Source organism: Anopheles maculipalpis, chromosome 2RL (assembly GCF_943734695.1).
Source record: "Anopheles maculipalpis chromosome 2RL, idAnoMacuDA_375_x, whole genome shotgun sequence".
NCBI classification, from domain to species: domain Eukaryota; kingdom Metazoa; phylum Arthropoda; class Insecta; order Diptera; family Culicidae; genus Anopheles; species Anopheles maculipalpis.
The window spans coordinates 89,298,557-89,314,935 of NC_064871.1; the positions used below are offsets into that span (position 1 = coordinate 89,298,557).

The 16,379-nt window shown below is 41.9% G+C and overlaps 4 protein-coding genes across 11 annotated transcripts in view; 1 reads left to right on the top strand and 3 right to left on the bottom strand.

Annotated features, from left to right (window-relative positions):
* Positions 1–16,379, top strand: part of LOC126567906 (atypical protein kinase C) — a 162,340-nt gene that overhangs the window by 116,614 nt on the left and 29,347 nt on the right. Inside the window, exon 2 of one of the 8 annotated variants that reach the window (XM_050224262.1) lies at positions 12,480–12,571. The exons of the other annotated variants lie outside the window; for them this stretch is intronic. Within the exon in view, the coding sequence (XP_050080219.1) occupies positions 12,481–12,571 (91 nt within the window). The 5' untranslated portion in view covers position 12,480. The remainder of the gene's footprint in view (positions 1–12,479; positions 12,572–16,379) is intronic. 8 annotated transcript variants of the gene reach the window in all.
* Positions 1–16,379, bottom strand: part of LOC126568310 (apyrase-like) — a gene marked incomplete at its 5' end in the record, with an annotated part of 350,971 nt that overhangs the window by 95,374 nt on the left and 239,218 nt on the right. The window lies entirely within an intron of this gene.
* On the bottom strand, positions 7,413–8,706 carry LOC126568254 (lipase 3-like). The gene is made up of 2 exons (XM_050224701.1): positions 8,557–8,706; positions 7,413–8,492 (listed from the first exon to the last, which is right to left on the bottom strand). Exons 1-2 carry the CDS (start codon positions 8,683–8,685, stop codon positions 7,413–7,415), a joined length of 1,209 nt encoding a protein of 402 aa, XP_050080658.1. The 5' UTR covers positions 8,686–8,706.
* On the bottom strand, positions 14,146–15,562 carry LOC126568247 (uncharacterized). Its single transcript, XM_050224692.1, has 3 exons — positions 14,739–15,562; positions 14,463–14,664; positions 14,146–14,392 (listed from the first exon to the last, which is right to left on the bottom strand). The coding sequence occupies exons 1-3, from the start codon at positions 15,560–15,562 to the stop codon at positions 14,150–14,152; spliced, it is 1,269 nt and encodes a 422-aa protein (XP_050080649.1). The 3' UTR covers positions 14,146–14,149.

A 16,379-nucleotide genomic window follows, 5' to 3' on the forward strand; every position in this document is an offset into this window, starting at 1 on the left:
GTGTTATGGTTGCGGAGGGGGAGGGTTTTTTTTTCACGTTCTTAATTTCCCAATGAAATTTCTCCCAAAAACGAACGGACCGGAGTCGGCCTCGAGAGGAACGGGATGCAAGAAGTTTAAGCAAGCTCTTGAAGGTTCGGGATGGAAAATGTGGTTTTTGAGCGTTTCGAATATAGAAGCGGGCGGTTGGAATGTGCAGAGTGCATCAATGAATATGGTTAGCAGTAGGTTTTTTTTTTTTGTTCTGAAGGTTTGGTGCGTTGAAGGGAACGGAAATGGTCTCATTAATGTTTTTTTTTTGTATCATTTTTAGTCGAGGTGGATTGTTGTAGGAATGTTGATAGACTTAGCAAGATGGTGGAATGTAAATGCTATCTAGATGGAGGGTCTAATAGTTCAGACTTTTTTTTTCGAGTTATCACGGTGCTTTTGCTGAAGTGCTTGTTTCAGAAGGGAGTTAATAAGCGAACCTTATAGAATTACTCGGGCGAAAAGAAAAATAAAAGAAGTATTATTCTTCAAGTAAGTTGATTTGACAGACTGGACTATGTTGCAATAAAATAGTATACTATAAATTGAGAAAAATTAGAATTAATTATGAGTAAAAGATACTTTGCAAAATAAGTATAAACATCACGCAAAGTTTCGTGTTCTTCAAGTCTTTTACCATAAGGCTATAAATAGTAAAAATTGGATTGATTAGAGACATTTTTGACAAGATGCTATTTTTTATTGTTTTTAGTGAATTTGGCAAGCTAATAGGATAATAATGAGTAATTACTTGAAGGTATAATAAGGATAATAAGGATTGCTAAATTCAGCGAAAATTACTAATGAGTACAAATTTTAATTTCTATCGCAGGGGAAGCCATTCGTGGGCGTTTTTCGCCGAGCATAAACCTTCAGTCACGCAAAAATTAGATTAAACATTTTTTTTTGCTTGTAGCAGTTGTGATGAATCGCTAATCGTAGTAATTAATTTGTTCAAATTGTTTATCGAGAGTAAGAAAATCTTTGACTCAGATGTAACATGCTGAAGGGGTTCTCACTTGCGAGTGCTGAGCTAGGCACCAATGTATGGATGATTAATTAAATAACGAAGATCCATTAAATCACCATTCGGCAATTTCGATAGTTAAGCTAGTTAAGGTTGTGAACATGGGAACATTGGAGTTGGTAGTGTCACCAAATTTCGTTCTACAAATCAGTAATTGGGTCTATGGAATTTGATAGCTAATGCAGCTCTGCTTTAGTCGTCGACGCGCTCGGTGTTTATGAATTATCAATCAAATATTGCTAAGAAACTAATATAATATAGATTTTCATTTCGAATAAGTTAAGGAGATTGAAAGAAGTTGGCTAAAATTCTCAGGTTATCAGGCTGAAGTTATTACAGATCCCAGTAATAGCTTGAAATCATTTTGATGGTTGATTATAGATATTAGCATCAATTATTTGGATGATTTATTAGAGCTCTTGGCATCTTGAATATCTTGGCTTACTGGCGTTCTTTGTCGTTATTTTTAGCTGAATTGTCAGTTCGGTGTACGAGGAGACGATCCAAATCGGGATTCGTTATCCGGAACAATCGTAACATTTGTATATCAAATGTGCCCCAAAAACTGTGAAAAGGCACGTTTTGCCAAAAACTGGAGTGAACGGATCTATGATCACATATAGTAGTTAAGCTTGTTCGAAGTAAATTATCCTTTTTTTGCAGAATTTTTGGACGTCTATCGACTGGCTAGTCTGCTAACTTTTGCTAACGATTCTGCTATTCTGGGTTTGATCAAATGATTTTATCCATCAATTTCGTCCACCCGGTGCAATTTCGCGATACCGCACGAGTGTTCGAGTTCTCATCATCATCCTACCTTACAAATGACCACGGTAGAACTTCTGCATGAATTAATTCATTTGCATACATCAATATTGAATGTGGTTACTCTCTACCTATCTTTTCCGATACGGATCAATATAACACCTAACGCTTAGCCGGATGGACAGCAAATGAAACTCTGGTCCCACCCCGAACGAAAGACTGGGACACTGTTTGAATGATTAGAAAATTACAGCTTTTGTCACTGGAGAGTTAGCTGTAACACTCTTTTTTTTTCATGGTGTTTCACGTGCGTGTCTGAGGGCGTACACGAACATCCTATCTCACTTTCCCACGGGACGTCTAGTAATGGCGCACGTGCGTGTGTATGTGTGAACATGACCAAGCCATCACCTGGTGTGTACTTAACCTGCTCTGCCTCTCCAGGGTTGATAAAATCCTGCATATATTTCCCCTTTCGGAGTCACACATTTTGAACGAATTTCCGTTGCTGGTGCGAATATACGGTGGAAGTGTTTAATTTGTCGTCCGTGCTGGGGTAACCCTGTTGCTTCTTGTATTGCGAGGCTTTCCGATCTTTATCGGAGGCGTATGCACCTATGGCAGCTTGTTTTTAGCAGCCCCAGTGTTGGGCATCGCTGCTACACACAACATAGGCTGATGGGCGAGCAGAGAGCATCGGACGATATGAGCTAGATTGACATTAAGGGTGAAGATGGGTGGATGATGGTGTCACGAATGCTTCCCGGGTGTTGGATTGGACGGTTACAAATTGCTACACGACGTAATTGGCCCCGAAAAAGGTGACACCTAACAAATGTTCACTAACCCGGTCCATGGTATGCCATTTTGTTTGGATGCGGTGTGTGGAGTTATGGTAAGTTTTGTTCGGATGATGGCCGACGACATAAGCGGCACCGGTGTTGCTGCTATGAGAAACACTTTTTGGGAGCTAATCTGTTCAACGCTTCTGATATGGAATGTTTCCCAGGTTGGTGAAGGTTCGATTACGGCGATGCCTACCGACAAGATGAACCTTTTTACCTTGAAATAATGACCTGATATCAAGTTATTCATGCCTCTAAATGTTTCATTTTTAATAATGTAAGTTGATAAAAATATTGTGGTTAATTTTATTTGAAAAAAAAAATACTGAAAATTCTGTTAAATTCACAAAAAACTTGAAAAAGTAAATTCAATAAATAAATATCATCGGATTGGTCTTGCAGAAAAGTAAATTTCTGTAACAATTTATTAATTGAATAATGCTATAATTTTAACAAACAGCTTAGGAAAAAAATTAAACCCACTCTTCTGAAATGAATTTAATGACCTCGACTCGTGTCCGCAAGATTTACTGGCAGGAGAGCAGAATCAATAATTGCAATTAGTAAATAAAATATTGCAACAGCAATGCTAGAACATTGCTGTTGATTAATATCTTATAAGCTACAAAGCTGTCACAAGCTTTGTCTCTTAGTTAAAAATGATTGCCTTTACAAAACCGATAAAGGCAATGTAAAAGTGTATGGGTTTTTACAAAATTATTATTACCATAAAAATAGCTGAAAACAACACTTTAATTTTCTTTCTATATTTATTACACTGACTATTCCTTATGATGCCTCAAAACAGTCCGAAGTCTAAGTCTGCCAGAAACGAATGCACACAAGCATAAGCGGCACAAACCGACGCAAGCTTTAAGTAGTGATTTCGATAATATAATGATTGTTCCATCCATCTCTTTCCCATTTGCCGCCTTTCGCTGAAGCCTTCCGTTCATGTCAATCCATTTTTAACTGCATGCACACTGCGCCCAGTTGTACCCGCACCGTTTAGGAGACCAATTCTATTCTCGTTGACTGACGTGGTTGCCAATCGTTAGGAAATCTAATTTAAATTCTTAATTACGTGGTACGGGTGTCGCGGGAAAAGCGTTCCCTTGTCGCAATGGTGGTGTGCGCGGGTTGTGGTGGGTCACATGTCAGTTTGGGAGCATTGAATTGTGTCAGCTCGCAAAGGGCAATGGTGTGTAATTTGGTTGACTCACGTCGGGACGCATTAGTGAGCAGCATGACCCGTAACTTTGTGACCTCGTGGGCGCCCAGCAGTGGGTGCGAATGGTGTGGATGGTTTAGCTGCAGCCATGTAGCCAGTTTAATAGAATTCACATTTGATGCAGAGAAGAGGTCAGTGTTGGGGGGGGGGGGGGGGGGGTGGTCGGGAAAAGTAGCGCAAATTTGATTGTTTATACGCAATGCATAGAAATTGGGCGATTGATGAAAAGCTCTTTGTACAATCAGTAAGGGTTTAATTTTATTATGTTTATACTAGCGCTTCAAGCTGTTCGTTACAATTATGGCCATATAATGAGCCTCTTTAGAGTGTTTACATTGCTAATAAAAATAGATATAAAACAAAAAAAAACCTGGTTATTACAAACATCTTGGAGGCAGTAATTTTTACATAGATCTAGGTGACCTTTCTCTGTAAAAATGCGCCATTTGAGCAGTCGTTACAAAATTTCATCATCATAACGAAGCTCAGCGGTAGTAAAGATGTGCACCAAATTGGAAGTTTGGCGCGTTTTTCTAACAACACCTGGACCTGGCAGCATCGTTTAGCACACGTCCTTCTCAGACAGACAGTGGTTGACTGTTGTTGTTTCACGTCCCGTGAGTGATGATGATGCTTTCGTTTTTGGCTGTCTCGGTGTCGGGCACATCAGATCGGTTTTACATTGGCATGAGCCGGAAATTGCATCAGCAGATCATCCTGCACACTGCCAACGACACTGTGGTGCGTCGTTACGAACGTCCGCGAATGATTTTTCCTAGGAACGTCAAACGATAGCAGCGCAACCCGCAACGCAACAGGAGCGACCAAAAAGGACATCGAAAACTGTTGTTTTCTCTCTTTAGATGTTGATAAATTTCCGGCCGAATAGACACGTTGTCTAAATAACCTTTCATTGCGTATGCGTTGCGCTGCGTTGTGTGCCTGATCGGAGTGAATTTTTTTTTCTGGTTTGTTGGTCGAAAAAGTGATCAACGCAAAATTGAAGATGTGTGCTTTCGGGATGGACTGACGACTTCTAGCTAAACGGATAAATGAAACGAATAGTCATCGAAAGTTATGCACTTTGAAAACCTTTTACCGAGTCATTGTGAGTGTTCATGGTGGTTAGAAATGGTAGCAAATGCGTTTGGTTCATTTTTATAGCACATTTTGTTTTGTCTGCTATAGTTTTTTTTAGAAAACTTTTGTTTTCGAGGATTTTGGGAAGGTAATAACAGTCTATTGGTGTTCAATACTATCGAAAAAGTGGACCTTCAAACATAATTTAGCTTGATAATTAATGCATTAGACAACTTCTGGCTAGACAGCGGTGCTCGATGCTATAAATTCATCTGAACGAAAGCAGGAAGTTGAACTTTGATTTTTGCAACGCATTCCATAGAACTTTAAGGAAGGACACAGGAAGCTACAAGAAACAACTTTTCGCAAAGAAATATTGTTGTGAACGGACGTGCACACCGGAACTGGGACTCAACGCGCTGTCATTTTATGCCTCGTTCTCTTTCAATTCAGCCTCTGGTCGGCAGGAATTTGTACTAGCCGGGGGAGTACATGAATCTCTTGCTGCTTTTCTGAATACTCCTGTCCAGCTAGGGCCAGCTTTACTCGAAAAACACTTACCAGTTCGCGTTCCGAAACTTTTCGTTTTGACGAAAGCGAGCAAGAAAGAGCGAGTGATTCTTGCAAATTATGTTACTCCATGTACCAAGTAGACGGTACAATTGTCACCGTGAGCCAATAAGTCTGGCAGCCAGACAGGTGGGAAACTTCGTAGCAATATCCACAAGCTTGGGGGGTAGTAAAGTTTACGTCGGGAAAAAGAATATGTAAATGGTCCGGTAGGGCTTATTCAAAACTTTCCCTTCACTTCTGTTCAACTTCCTTGAGGGAAGGGGGTTTGAATGGGAGCGAGCGACAAAGTTGATTTTTCATATTAATTTCTGTCAGCAGGAGCAGGGGTACCAGCAGCCTACGTGCGATGGAGGGCGTTGGTCGATGGACAGCAGGATAAAGATAAGACATAACGAGAAAATACTAATGTACATGCTCCGTTGCTATTTTTTGAACGCCTTGTGGAGTGGAGTAATGAATACAAACCCGGAAGAGGGAATGATAAATGAATTATACCAGATTAAAACTTACTTTCATAATTCTCTGTGGGGTTTTGAATCTTATCTAGCAGATAATGCTGCAAAAGCAGGAGGATATTTCTTTATGAAATGACGATTACTACAGCCAAGAGGAATTTGCGAGCTACGATCGTAACTGTACGGGGATTACATGTTTTTTCAGTGTCAGTTTAGTTGAATAGCTGCGTAAGGAATGTGTACACCTTGGAAGAATTGACATTCCTTCAGCCTTCAACCAAGGTCCAGTGTTGGTGAATCGAACAATAAAGATAAAATGCAAACGCTGAGCGCATCCTCTTGAAATGTTTTTATTAGTCCAAAAGCCTTCCCTCCAGCTGCACTAACACTTGATCGTTGCCTCAGGTTGCAGGGTTTCAGGGTCTTGATAATTTCGGCCCATAAACAGCTTTCAAAGTCGGCCAACAAGAAGCCGGTGTTGGCGCGTCAATTAACCGATCAAACGGTTCAACAGACAGCAACTGCTCCCCGGTCCTCATACTCGCCGCTTACCTCTCCGAGTCTGATGCGCCTATCGCGATGCATGCAAGCCACTGGACGTCAGTCCAGTGTCAATCCACTGCTTTCGTCCGTGGTACAGTAGACCTTCGTGTACGAGCCGTCAGTACACTTGAACAACTGATCTCGTCGCCACTCACACTCTCGACACTCACTTTTGGCGGGTGTCCGCTGCAGTACGATCATCTCAAGCGCAATGAGAAGAAAACAAGTGGGATGGGAGGTTGCCAAAATAATGAGTGATTCCCCTTCCCCAACTCGGGACTGCTCTTGGCCCTGGTCGAAGAGGAAAGTGCTTTTGTAGAGCAATGTGCTCGAACCACGGCCGTACCAAATTGGCGGGCAATAATTTCTTCTACCTCAAAAAAGTTCCCTCTTCCGTCCCGATGATTTGGGCTCAATTTTTGGGTGGTTTTGTTTTGTTTCGAACTTCTTAAATTCGCCTAACAACTGTAACCTTGAAAACAAAAAATTCGATATGAAGAGTTGGGCGCGAATGGCGTCGAGCGGTGGTGGATCGTTTCTCAAAGCGTGGCGTGTAAAACAACGTTCAACAATAAAGACGGAAGCGGCGGCTTGATCGAGCGGCACACGTGCAGTGGAGCACAAATTAGTTACTTTACATGGGACGTGTCTTAGGGTGTCTTCCTATCAAAAAACCAGTTTCAATCTAATCCGGCCGATGTGCAGACGAGCCCGAAAAACCTGAAAAGGTTCAAACGAATCAGCGCTAGCAGATATATTCTAGGGCTCGGATTAATAAGCCAGTGTTTAGCATATCAAGCGTGTACCGAAATGAAGTGGATCCAAATTGAGGAAATCATCTCGCTTCAGAAATTAGAATAGATTTATTGCAACGTCGTCGTGTGACGTTTGATCGACTTTAGAATGTTTGCGTAAACAGTTTCCTGTGTTTTCGGGCTTCGGTAGAAATCCCGATGATTGAATCCCTTGTACAGTGTCTTCTGCAGTTCCGCCACTTTTGGCAGCTTTCGGGCGAGCATTTCGACGCCCCGCCAATCCACCGTTTTGTCCTTGTTGCCGTAGTGCAGCGCTACCCGTGCCGTTACGTCCCACAGACAGTAGTCTGGCGGTGGATCACGCTTGTAGCGATGCAGGTTAGCCGCGTACCCGTAATTGAATTGCTGGAATCGGCCGCTAGCGATGATTTGACGGTAATGTTCGAGTTGTTTTAGCGAGATATCTTCCAGATCGAAGCAACCGTCCCGTGGGCGGTTTGCAGCTCCCGGCGAGCGTAGCGTACGTGTCGTGTTGCCGGTTCCATTGTCATTCATCTGGCCAAACAGTGAACAGCACTCGTTGCGGAACAGTGTACAGATTTGGGTCGGTAGAGCGTCGCGGGTGTAGTAAACGCTCCAGGGGAATAGCTTTCGAATCGGTTCTACCATACGTGCGATCCAGGAAAACTGTCCATACTGCATGAAGGCTGGTGGTGCTATCAATTCTACACTTGCCACTTTCTTGTTGTATTCCGGTAGCTCCGACAGGAGAGCCAGTAGTGCAGATCCAGCCTCAGAATATCCGACAAAATGTAGCGTCTTTCGGTCGGTCGCGGCTAGTATGTAATCGATCACTGCCGACAGATCCTCGATACCGATCTCGTGGAAGCTAAAGTCCCAATAGTGATCACTATCCCGATCGAGCCGCTCGTGTCCCTCGGATTCGGGTGAGGCACGTGAATTACTCAACCACACGTCATATCCAGCTTCGTACAGTTGATAGGCAAGGGATCGCTTTGGTCCGAGAAACATCCACATATCACTGGACTGACGTATGCCGTGGTGTAAGAGAACCACTCCTAGTCGTGACTTTTTGGGCTGCATACGATACACCGTCAGCAGATATCCGTCGTCAGTGCGCACTTGCAGTCGGTCCGATGTGTAGCCATCATTTTGCAGCAGTATAGCCTACAACATTAACGACAATGAGGAATTTGAGGCACGAACTTTTCCAGTAGAATTGTTCACTTACAGTTTGATTTCTAATCACGTCCCTACTGTCACGTATCCAGTTAAATGTGATCTCCTTTCGCACTTGATAAGCGTCCGCTTGTGGGGCTTTCGAAAGCAAAACGATCACCAGTAACGCCGATACGATCATGGCTAGGAATTTACAATTCTCACTCGCTACCGTTTCCTATCCGTGGGTCGAATCGAGCCGCAACGTCCGCACCGGTACGGTTTACTAACGCAACTAACAGGACGATCGGTCACCACAGTCATCGACACGGATGAGCTCTTCTTGTGTACATCTTGTGTGTCGCTTCTTCTTCGGCACCGACTCAGAACGACAACTGGTCTTGCCGCGGTGAATGACGCTGAACCGGTGCGATTGGGTATGCGATATATCGCACGTCACTAGCACGGTGGAATGTGCCTGTGCTGGACACAGCGTTGGTTCGTGCAGGGTGGGACAGGGTTGTAAAACATAATTTAAACAATATATCTCGATAAAGTCAACTATTCAAAATCTTATTTAATTTAAGACATTATTTATGGAGAAATACTCTTTTTTCTGAAGATAAAAATGTATAGATTTATAATATGTTAAGACACCTTAAGCAGCTTGGATTGTGTAACGCTGCGTTCATCAATCACTGTAAATCGCACTAGCAATTCACACGGATGATGGGCCTCATTCGCGCTACGTCACAAAACTGGTTATTGCCGATGTACCGTCACACGGAACGCGGACCGATCAAAATGAATGTTTTCGATCGATGAATGCGTTGCAATGTAAAGGAGAATGAATTCCCGCCACCTTCTCTTCTCTTGACTTCCTCAAGCTAGCGTCTGATGCTTGATCCACCGGGATCTGCCAGCCGGACAATGTGCCAAGTAATCCTCTTCTTACCATGCTTCCTCACTTACGAAACTTACATTCAGGAACAATGTGGGAACCTACGACCTTGAAGCAAAATGGAGCGAAATACTACATCTTCAACGATTCGCGTGCGCGGCTAAATCCAATTACACCACCGGCTGCGGCTCCGCTAGAGCCGGATGACTTTCCAGTTTCCAGCAGATCGCAGATCTGGCATCAATCGCTGTCCTGCAAGATCGTTCTTTTCGTGTTACATACGATTGATGCCAATGAAGAAGTCAGATATTATGTTATTGCATCATTATATGGGTTCCGAAGGCTTGTTTGAATTATCGTCATAACAATAGCAAAAGTGCGTCAAAGAGTTGTGAATTGTTGCGATTAATCAACAGGATATCGCACTCTCGCATTCTGTGATGAGTAGGTTTGATAAAAATTATAGCTTGAAGTAAAGAAAAACAAGATTTTTTGCATTAAAGCTTACGATTGTATCTTCATTTGCGTTTTGTATACAAATAGAAGATTATAGTTGATGAAGAGTCATTTACTGTCTTGATCAGGAAGAACCACAAAATATGAGAATGTTTGAAAAGAACCAGTTTTTTTTTGGAGGTAAATCCCACACTCGCTAGCCAACATCTGAAGGCTTTCGAAATGTAGAGTAGGGATGTGAATAGTCGAAGAAAAAAAAAACATTTTACGAACGATAAAGATCATGCTAGAGATGGCATGATTCGTGTGATACAGTAACGGAACGAATTTGAAATGTCATGACGGTGAATAGAATATTTATGTTTGCAAGGTGCCGTTAAAATATTGGATTATATCTATCGTTTTTGCTACGAAACATTCAGTTATCTTCTTTTTCTTGGCTTGAGCATATACTAGGTGGTCAGACCGAGCTAAATGGGATTCGAACCTCGGTCCTGCCATGTGAGAACCTGCGACTTTGTTGTACTTATAACCGGGCCGCCTTTAAGTTATCTTAAGTAATTAATTTATTGATTTATGAACTAGGATTCCTTTTTTAAAAGATGAATAGCATTGTCCTTGAGATTACTTTTTGATTTAAATCATCAGCAGTTTTAGCATGGCGTTGAGGGCTGTTCTTCTTCAACAAAGAGTGAAATCATCAACAGCGTTTGTTTGACATTTCCCTTTCCGGCATGGAATAAAATTTCAAACGATTTGATTGAAATGCTACTGATCGATGTTTGTAAATTAATTTATTCCGTCAATGAGACTGATTGTGACCGATGTATATAAATTAAGAGCATTGATAATTTATGTACAAACGTGGGTTTATTCAACCTTGGCTGTAAATATCACATTCTTAGGTACAATGTTTCCACACCTAGCTCAATCTTCTGGTGCAGTATTTTCTAGCGCTTATAGCTTATAATGTCACCATTACTTTTACCATAAGATCACGTTAACGCAGCGTTGCTTAAGGCGGTAGATTTTCCGCAAATTGTGCCCATTCCAGGAGCGGCAGTTCATAATCGTTTCGATAAGTCATACATCTTTTTGCATCATTTGAGTGAGCTGATGGGCCTTGGTAGCACTTTCTAGAGCACGGATGGATGGGGGCAGCAACGCGTCCGCGCGGTAGCTGAAATGATGATTTATTTAGTAGCAAAATCCTTTCAGGCCCAGTTTACAATGGTGGACGCCAGCATTCTAAGCATTATCATAAATCTTAGTTTGGGTTTTGATTTAGGGGCGAAAAATGTTGCCATGAACGAAAAAATTGGCTAGAAGCAACAGAGTAGAGCAACTGTTACAGTAATGTTGGCTAGTTGTTATTTAATGATAGTGCTTGATGGCAGTGTAATGTTTGTCTTAGTACTCCACTTAGTATCCGGGTTATACTAATTATTTAAAAAATTTGTTGCTGGTTTTTTTGGTAATACAATAAGGTATGAAATATTCTATGTGAAATACAGCGGTTCGGTAGTAGATGCGACAGCCTTCTAACGACAGGTCGTGGATTCTAATCCTATCCAGACCGTTCCTCCGTAGTGAAGACTGACTATCCAACAACAAGGTTTCAGCTAGTCTAGAAAGTCCTTAGGTGGCCGGCGTGACCTTTCCGGTCATTAAACCAAGATGAATGTGAAACAAGCTTGGAATCTCGATCCGATTCCGCGCTTCACACCCGTAATGCAACTCTTGAGCGTCAACACTCATCACATAAGTGTTTAAATCTTCACTTCCCGCATTGATCGGGGTGTTGTTTTGATGATAACCGTTTTATCAGAGCTGAGCTATACTTCTGTTCATCAGTGAAAGTGTATGTGGACGACGCGTTTCTAATGCTATCGGAACAGTAATGGTAATGGTGTAATGGTAGAGAGTATCTTAACACTTTGACACCTGTCCACACCTTTGCGTTCACTTTCATTAAATCTGTGTTGGGTAATTGTTGCCTTATCTCTCTTTTTTTTTTACAATACGTTTGCTTCGATCGGTGCAAAGTGTGACAGCACATTGCAAGTTGCTTTTGGGGACTGTTATGGGCAGTTTGGTGATAACGACCACACGGACATAATGCTTCACCATGCTCTGAATGTTTAACTGTGTATTGGTTTGGGGCCGGTTAGAAACATGTTCAACAATGTTAGTGAGATTTGCGAGGCCTAGGGTATTAGATGTGAACCTACACGTCTGGGATTGACTTATCCAGAGTTTTGTTGCTTCAGTAATGCCTTTGCCTTGTGCAATCGAGCTGATAAACGATGATGGTTAGTCGTTTAAGGTGCGGGGCCGCCTTTAAATAGTTTACAGTGTTTGTGTGTTTTATTTTGCCTCTACGTGACGCCTTACATCGTAGCTATAGTTTAGTTTCATCAGTTTGTTTAGATTTTTTTCAAACCTACATCGTGAAAGAAATGTAACACTCGAGAGGCTCGAGCTTTTTTTTCGCCCTGGTACCATGAATCATCCGTGAGAAATCGCGAATATTGTTCATAATCGTGAAAACCATAGCGATAAGTGTGAAATCGATATCGTCTCGTGTTGATAAATAGTTTTATTGTTGTTGGTGCATCATCAACTTGGTGGAAGTGAATGATGTGGAACCTCATGGACGCTAGTCTTTACTATGGTTCGTCGTACTTTGTTGCTGCCGTGACACCTTCGCCGGTCGTTGCTGCTGGAGAGTGTTAGTATACGTAGCGTTATGTACTAAACATTGTTCGTCTGTACTAATTCGTTAATATAATTGCATACTTTAAGGCGCATCAGGAAATAATCATCAGTAAGCAAAGTTAGAGCAGTGGAAAATGCTACAAATTTGGAAAAAATTCCCTTCGTTGCGCAAGCCTCTTGGTTGCTCACACGAAAGGTCAAATCCCATCCGCGTCTCTGACTATCAAGCTACGGGTTAAATGAAGTCTTCAGACATGGAAGAACAAAAACTCTTGAAGTTAGCATTTGCAAAGAAGATCAATCAATCAATCAAACATTTGCTTTTAACCAACATGAACACATGAGGCATCGTATGTAAAATTAAATTGTCTGCGAGGCAAACACCAACACACAAAGTTCGGGATTTAGTTTTAGTAAACCTACGCCAACAACCATTGCGAGTAGTGAGCGAATACTTCTTCCTCGCAACGTTCTTGTTGCGAAGCATCTGACAGAAATCAAATTACCACCGAAACGATTAGATGAAGTGATCCGATTAGAAGCAGAAAGTGTTGCCAGCCCGGAGTGTGTAAGATCTCAATTATAATTCCCTTTGCTTACATTGATCGAAGCTCTCTAACCGGTCCGTTTTCCGCTGGTAAGGTTTTGCAATGTAATGAAGTACTAGCTTAAACTACTGCTCTCCCTCTCTCGATCGAGGTTTCGAACCAAATTTCGGCTCTAATTATCCACCGACACTAGCAAGTGACGACGCTGGTAGCAGCAGCAGCAGCTCGATAGTCGTTACCGTCTCGCGCGCTCTATTGACTCCAAATTGATGGTAATCAATCATCTTTCCGAGCCAATGTGTTTATGTACATACGGTCGTTCCGGGGCAATCGACACCATCCGAGGGCATACGGGTGAGGTGTGTGTGTGGCACGACGGCCTGGGCGTGTTAGATTGAGCTAATAGCTAACAGTTTGATGGGATTTATTTACCGATCAAATTATCGTCTATGTGAGTAACGACATGTTTAACAGTTACGTTTTTGTTCGGATATATTTTTAGAAGTAAATGCAAAATTGTTTAATATGATCGTCACATAATTTGGATGTAACATAGCATTAATGAAATGAAATAAATAATTACGTGCTAAAGTGCAAAGCTATTTTTTTTATTCATTTTCTTTTCGTTTTAGGTATGTGGACGCATTAACTATTCTGTGCTTGGTGTACTACTGTGCTTGGTGTAAATCCAATATGAACACCGTTTTGCAAACATCAATCGATAAGTATACACTATCTGTACGCTGGTTTGTTTGCAGTGAATACAGCTATCAAAGACGCCCAGTCCGGACTGGTTAGAATTAAAGTAAACAAGAGCTAGATTATTCTTGTATGTTGTTGGACCAGCGATATCACTCGTGTTGTAGAAACTAGTAATTTAGCAGTGGGATCTGTTGCATGTGACGGTCGGGTAAGCCTTTGATGGATGTTCCTGCTGTATTGTGCTTGTTGTGCATCCGCTAACAACGTTTACTAATAGATGAATTTAAATTTTTAGTGTACCATATATGCTACGACTGCTCGATTGTGGTACCGTGTCACATTTACTTGGCAAATTGAAGCAGAATTGTCAACAAAGAGTAACTTTTCTGCATTAACTGGGCGAACCGTTCCATGGAAATGCCGCCAAGCCCTCCGTATGAACATTGGAATCCTTTCTGCGAACGGCCAATGACGAGCATTAGCGTATGCCGTGCGGTTACATACTGTTTGCGAAAGCGTGCATTGTATCGTAATAATTCAGGCCAGTTGAAACCTGCGTACAGCACGTGGCCGATGCCTTCATTCTGAAATTGTTGAAGGTGTTACGAATTGATGGACAACAACTTTTAACAGGAACTCGTAAAAGAAACTTACCAGATCGTTTATCTTTTCGATTCCGCGACAGATGATGAACGATTGAAACACCATCACGGTGACAAATATAAAGTAGATCATGCCATTTTTCGAGATTCCTTCTATTGACAGGATAAAGGCACAGTCGGCCATCAGTGCAAGCGTCCCGTAATACTGAACGAACGAGAATGGACCAATGATCGTGCTGAATTCCTTGAGATTGCTAGAGAATGTAAAGTAAGCAGGAACGTAGACATGTAGAATAAGCATACACATGTCAGAGGTAAAATTACTTACTCTAGCAAATCGACATGCCGTGAGATGTGCCTGTTCAATTCTGGTTGCAAAATGTCCCAGAACACTAGCTGCTGCATGTGTGTTGAATGTCCGGATGCTGCCAAAGAGGCAATTTTTCGCTCTGCTCGCTCCACGATCGTTGACTGGACGCTCGTAATACCATCCAGCAATAACTTCATCTCCAGTTGCAAGGTGTTCAAAATGATGAAGAAAATTGCAAACGAAAGCACATAGATCATGCCCCAAACGTTGCACAGCAACCCGTAAACAATTTGCACTGAAGCACTTTCCACTACGTGGCCATTAATTTGCAGCATAAACGCATCTCTACCGAATAGTTGTGTGGTCATGAACCAGGCCGCTATTATCAGCATCGTTGCGACGAGTGTAAGCTGGATGCGATTGTTTTCAACAAATAGGGCAGCTCGTTGCTGACGTACCAGGGCATCTTGTTGCCGGTAGGAACGATCGTTCAAAAACGTCATAATTTTGTACAGTTTGTCGTACCAGATTTCGATGATACCGATGCGCAGCGTACCTTCAGTGAAGCCCCATATCGAGGCTACAATTACGGCTGCCGATGTGCTGTCTGCTGGGTTTATGATGAGCCGGTAGGCTTTATAGAAGTAGGATATATTTACCAAAACTGGCAGGAATCGATAGACGATCCAGAGTGATCGATCGATCCAGCAATGTGCGTCGTAATGGATGGCTGAGATCGTTGCCAGAGTTTTGTACAGCTCGAAATAGTCTGATTTATCGGTGAATGTAATGTATCGGTGGAACAGAATTTGAAAAACATTCCGAATCCATTGGTGGCACATCTTGAACTGTGCTAGGTAGAAGTTGTTAACTAACTTCAGGCAGGCTAGTGCAGTTGCAGGGTATATATTACTTTACAACGGTTAGCCTCATTAATGGGGAATAATTATCCCGACGAATAATAGATCAAAACAGTGAAGAATAAATGGTGAACTGCAATACAAATATAAGTTGCAATGCGGATAGCAAAAATTATTTCCAAATGTGCACTAACATCAATGCATATGTGCAGCAAGTGTTTTACTTTGATGAACTAATCAAACTGCGCAAGGAATGTTATCAGCGAGTAAATGTGTTGGATCAATACACCAAATCGATGCATCGAAAGGGAACTGTACTCGCCATATCCGAGGCCTAATGGTTGCTGGCACCGGTGTAACACAATCAGCATGCTGCGTCGGAAAGCTCGTTGATCGTTCATCGATAAACCCCTGTCGGCAAATCGAAACATTGCTGGCCAATATATACTGTAGACTGTTTCGCCAACGGCGTTATTCTAAAAAAAAAGGCCGTAAAAGTGTGTAATAAAATATTAGATGTAAGACAAAATAGTGTCTCCCTTACCAGATCGTAGACATTATCGATGCGTTTGCAAAACAGTAGTGTATCAATCATTAGGGACAAAGCAAAAATGACAAAGCACACGGTAATAGATGAAAATTGATTATGCATCACAAAAAAGCAGGTGCAGGTCACTATCATCAGTGTGCCATAGTACACGAAGACGCCGAACAGGTTGAATATCCTTGCGAACATCGAAAACATGCTAAAATTAGACAGGAAAATTATTTTTTAATTAGCCCTTTCTGTCCCGCAAAA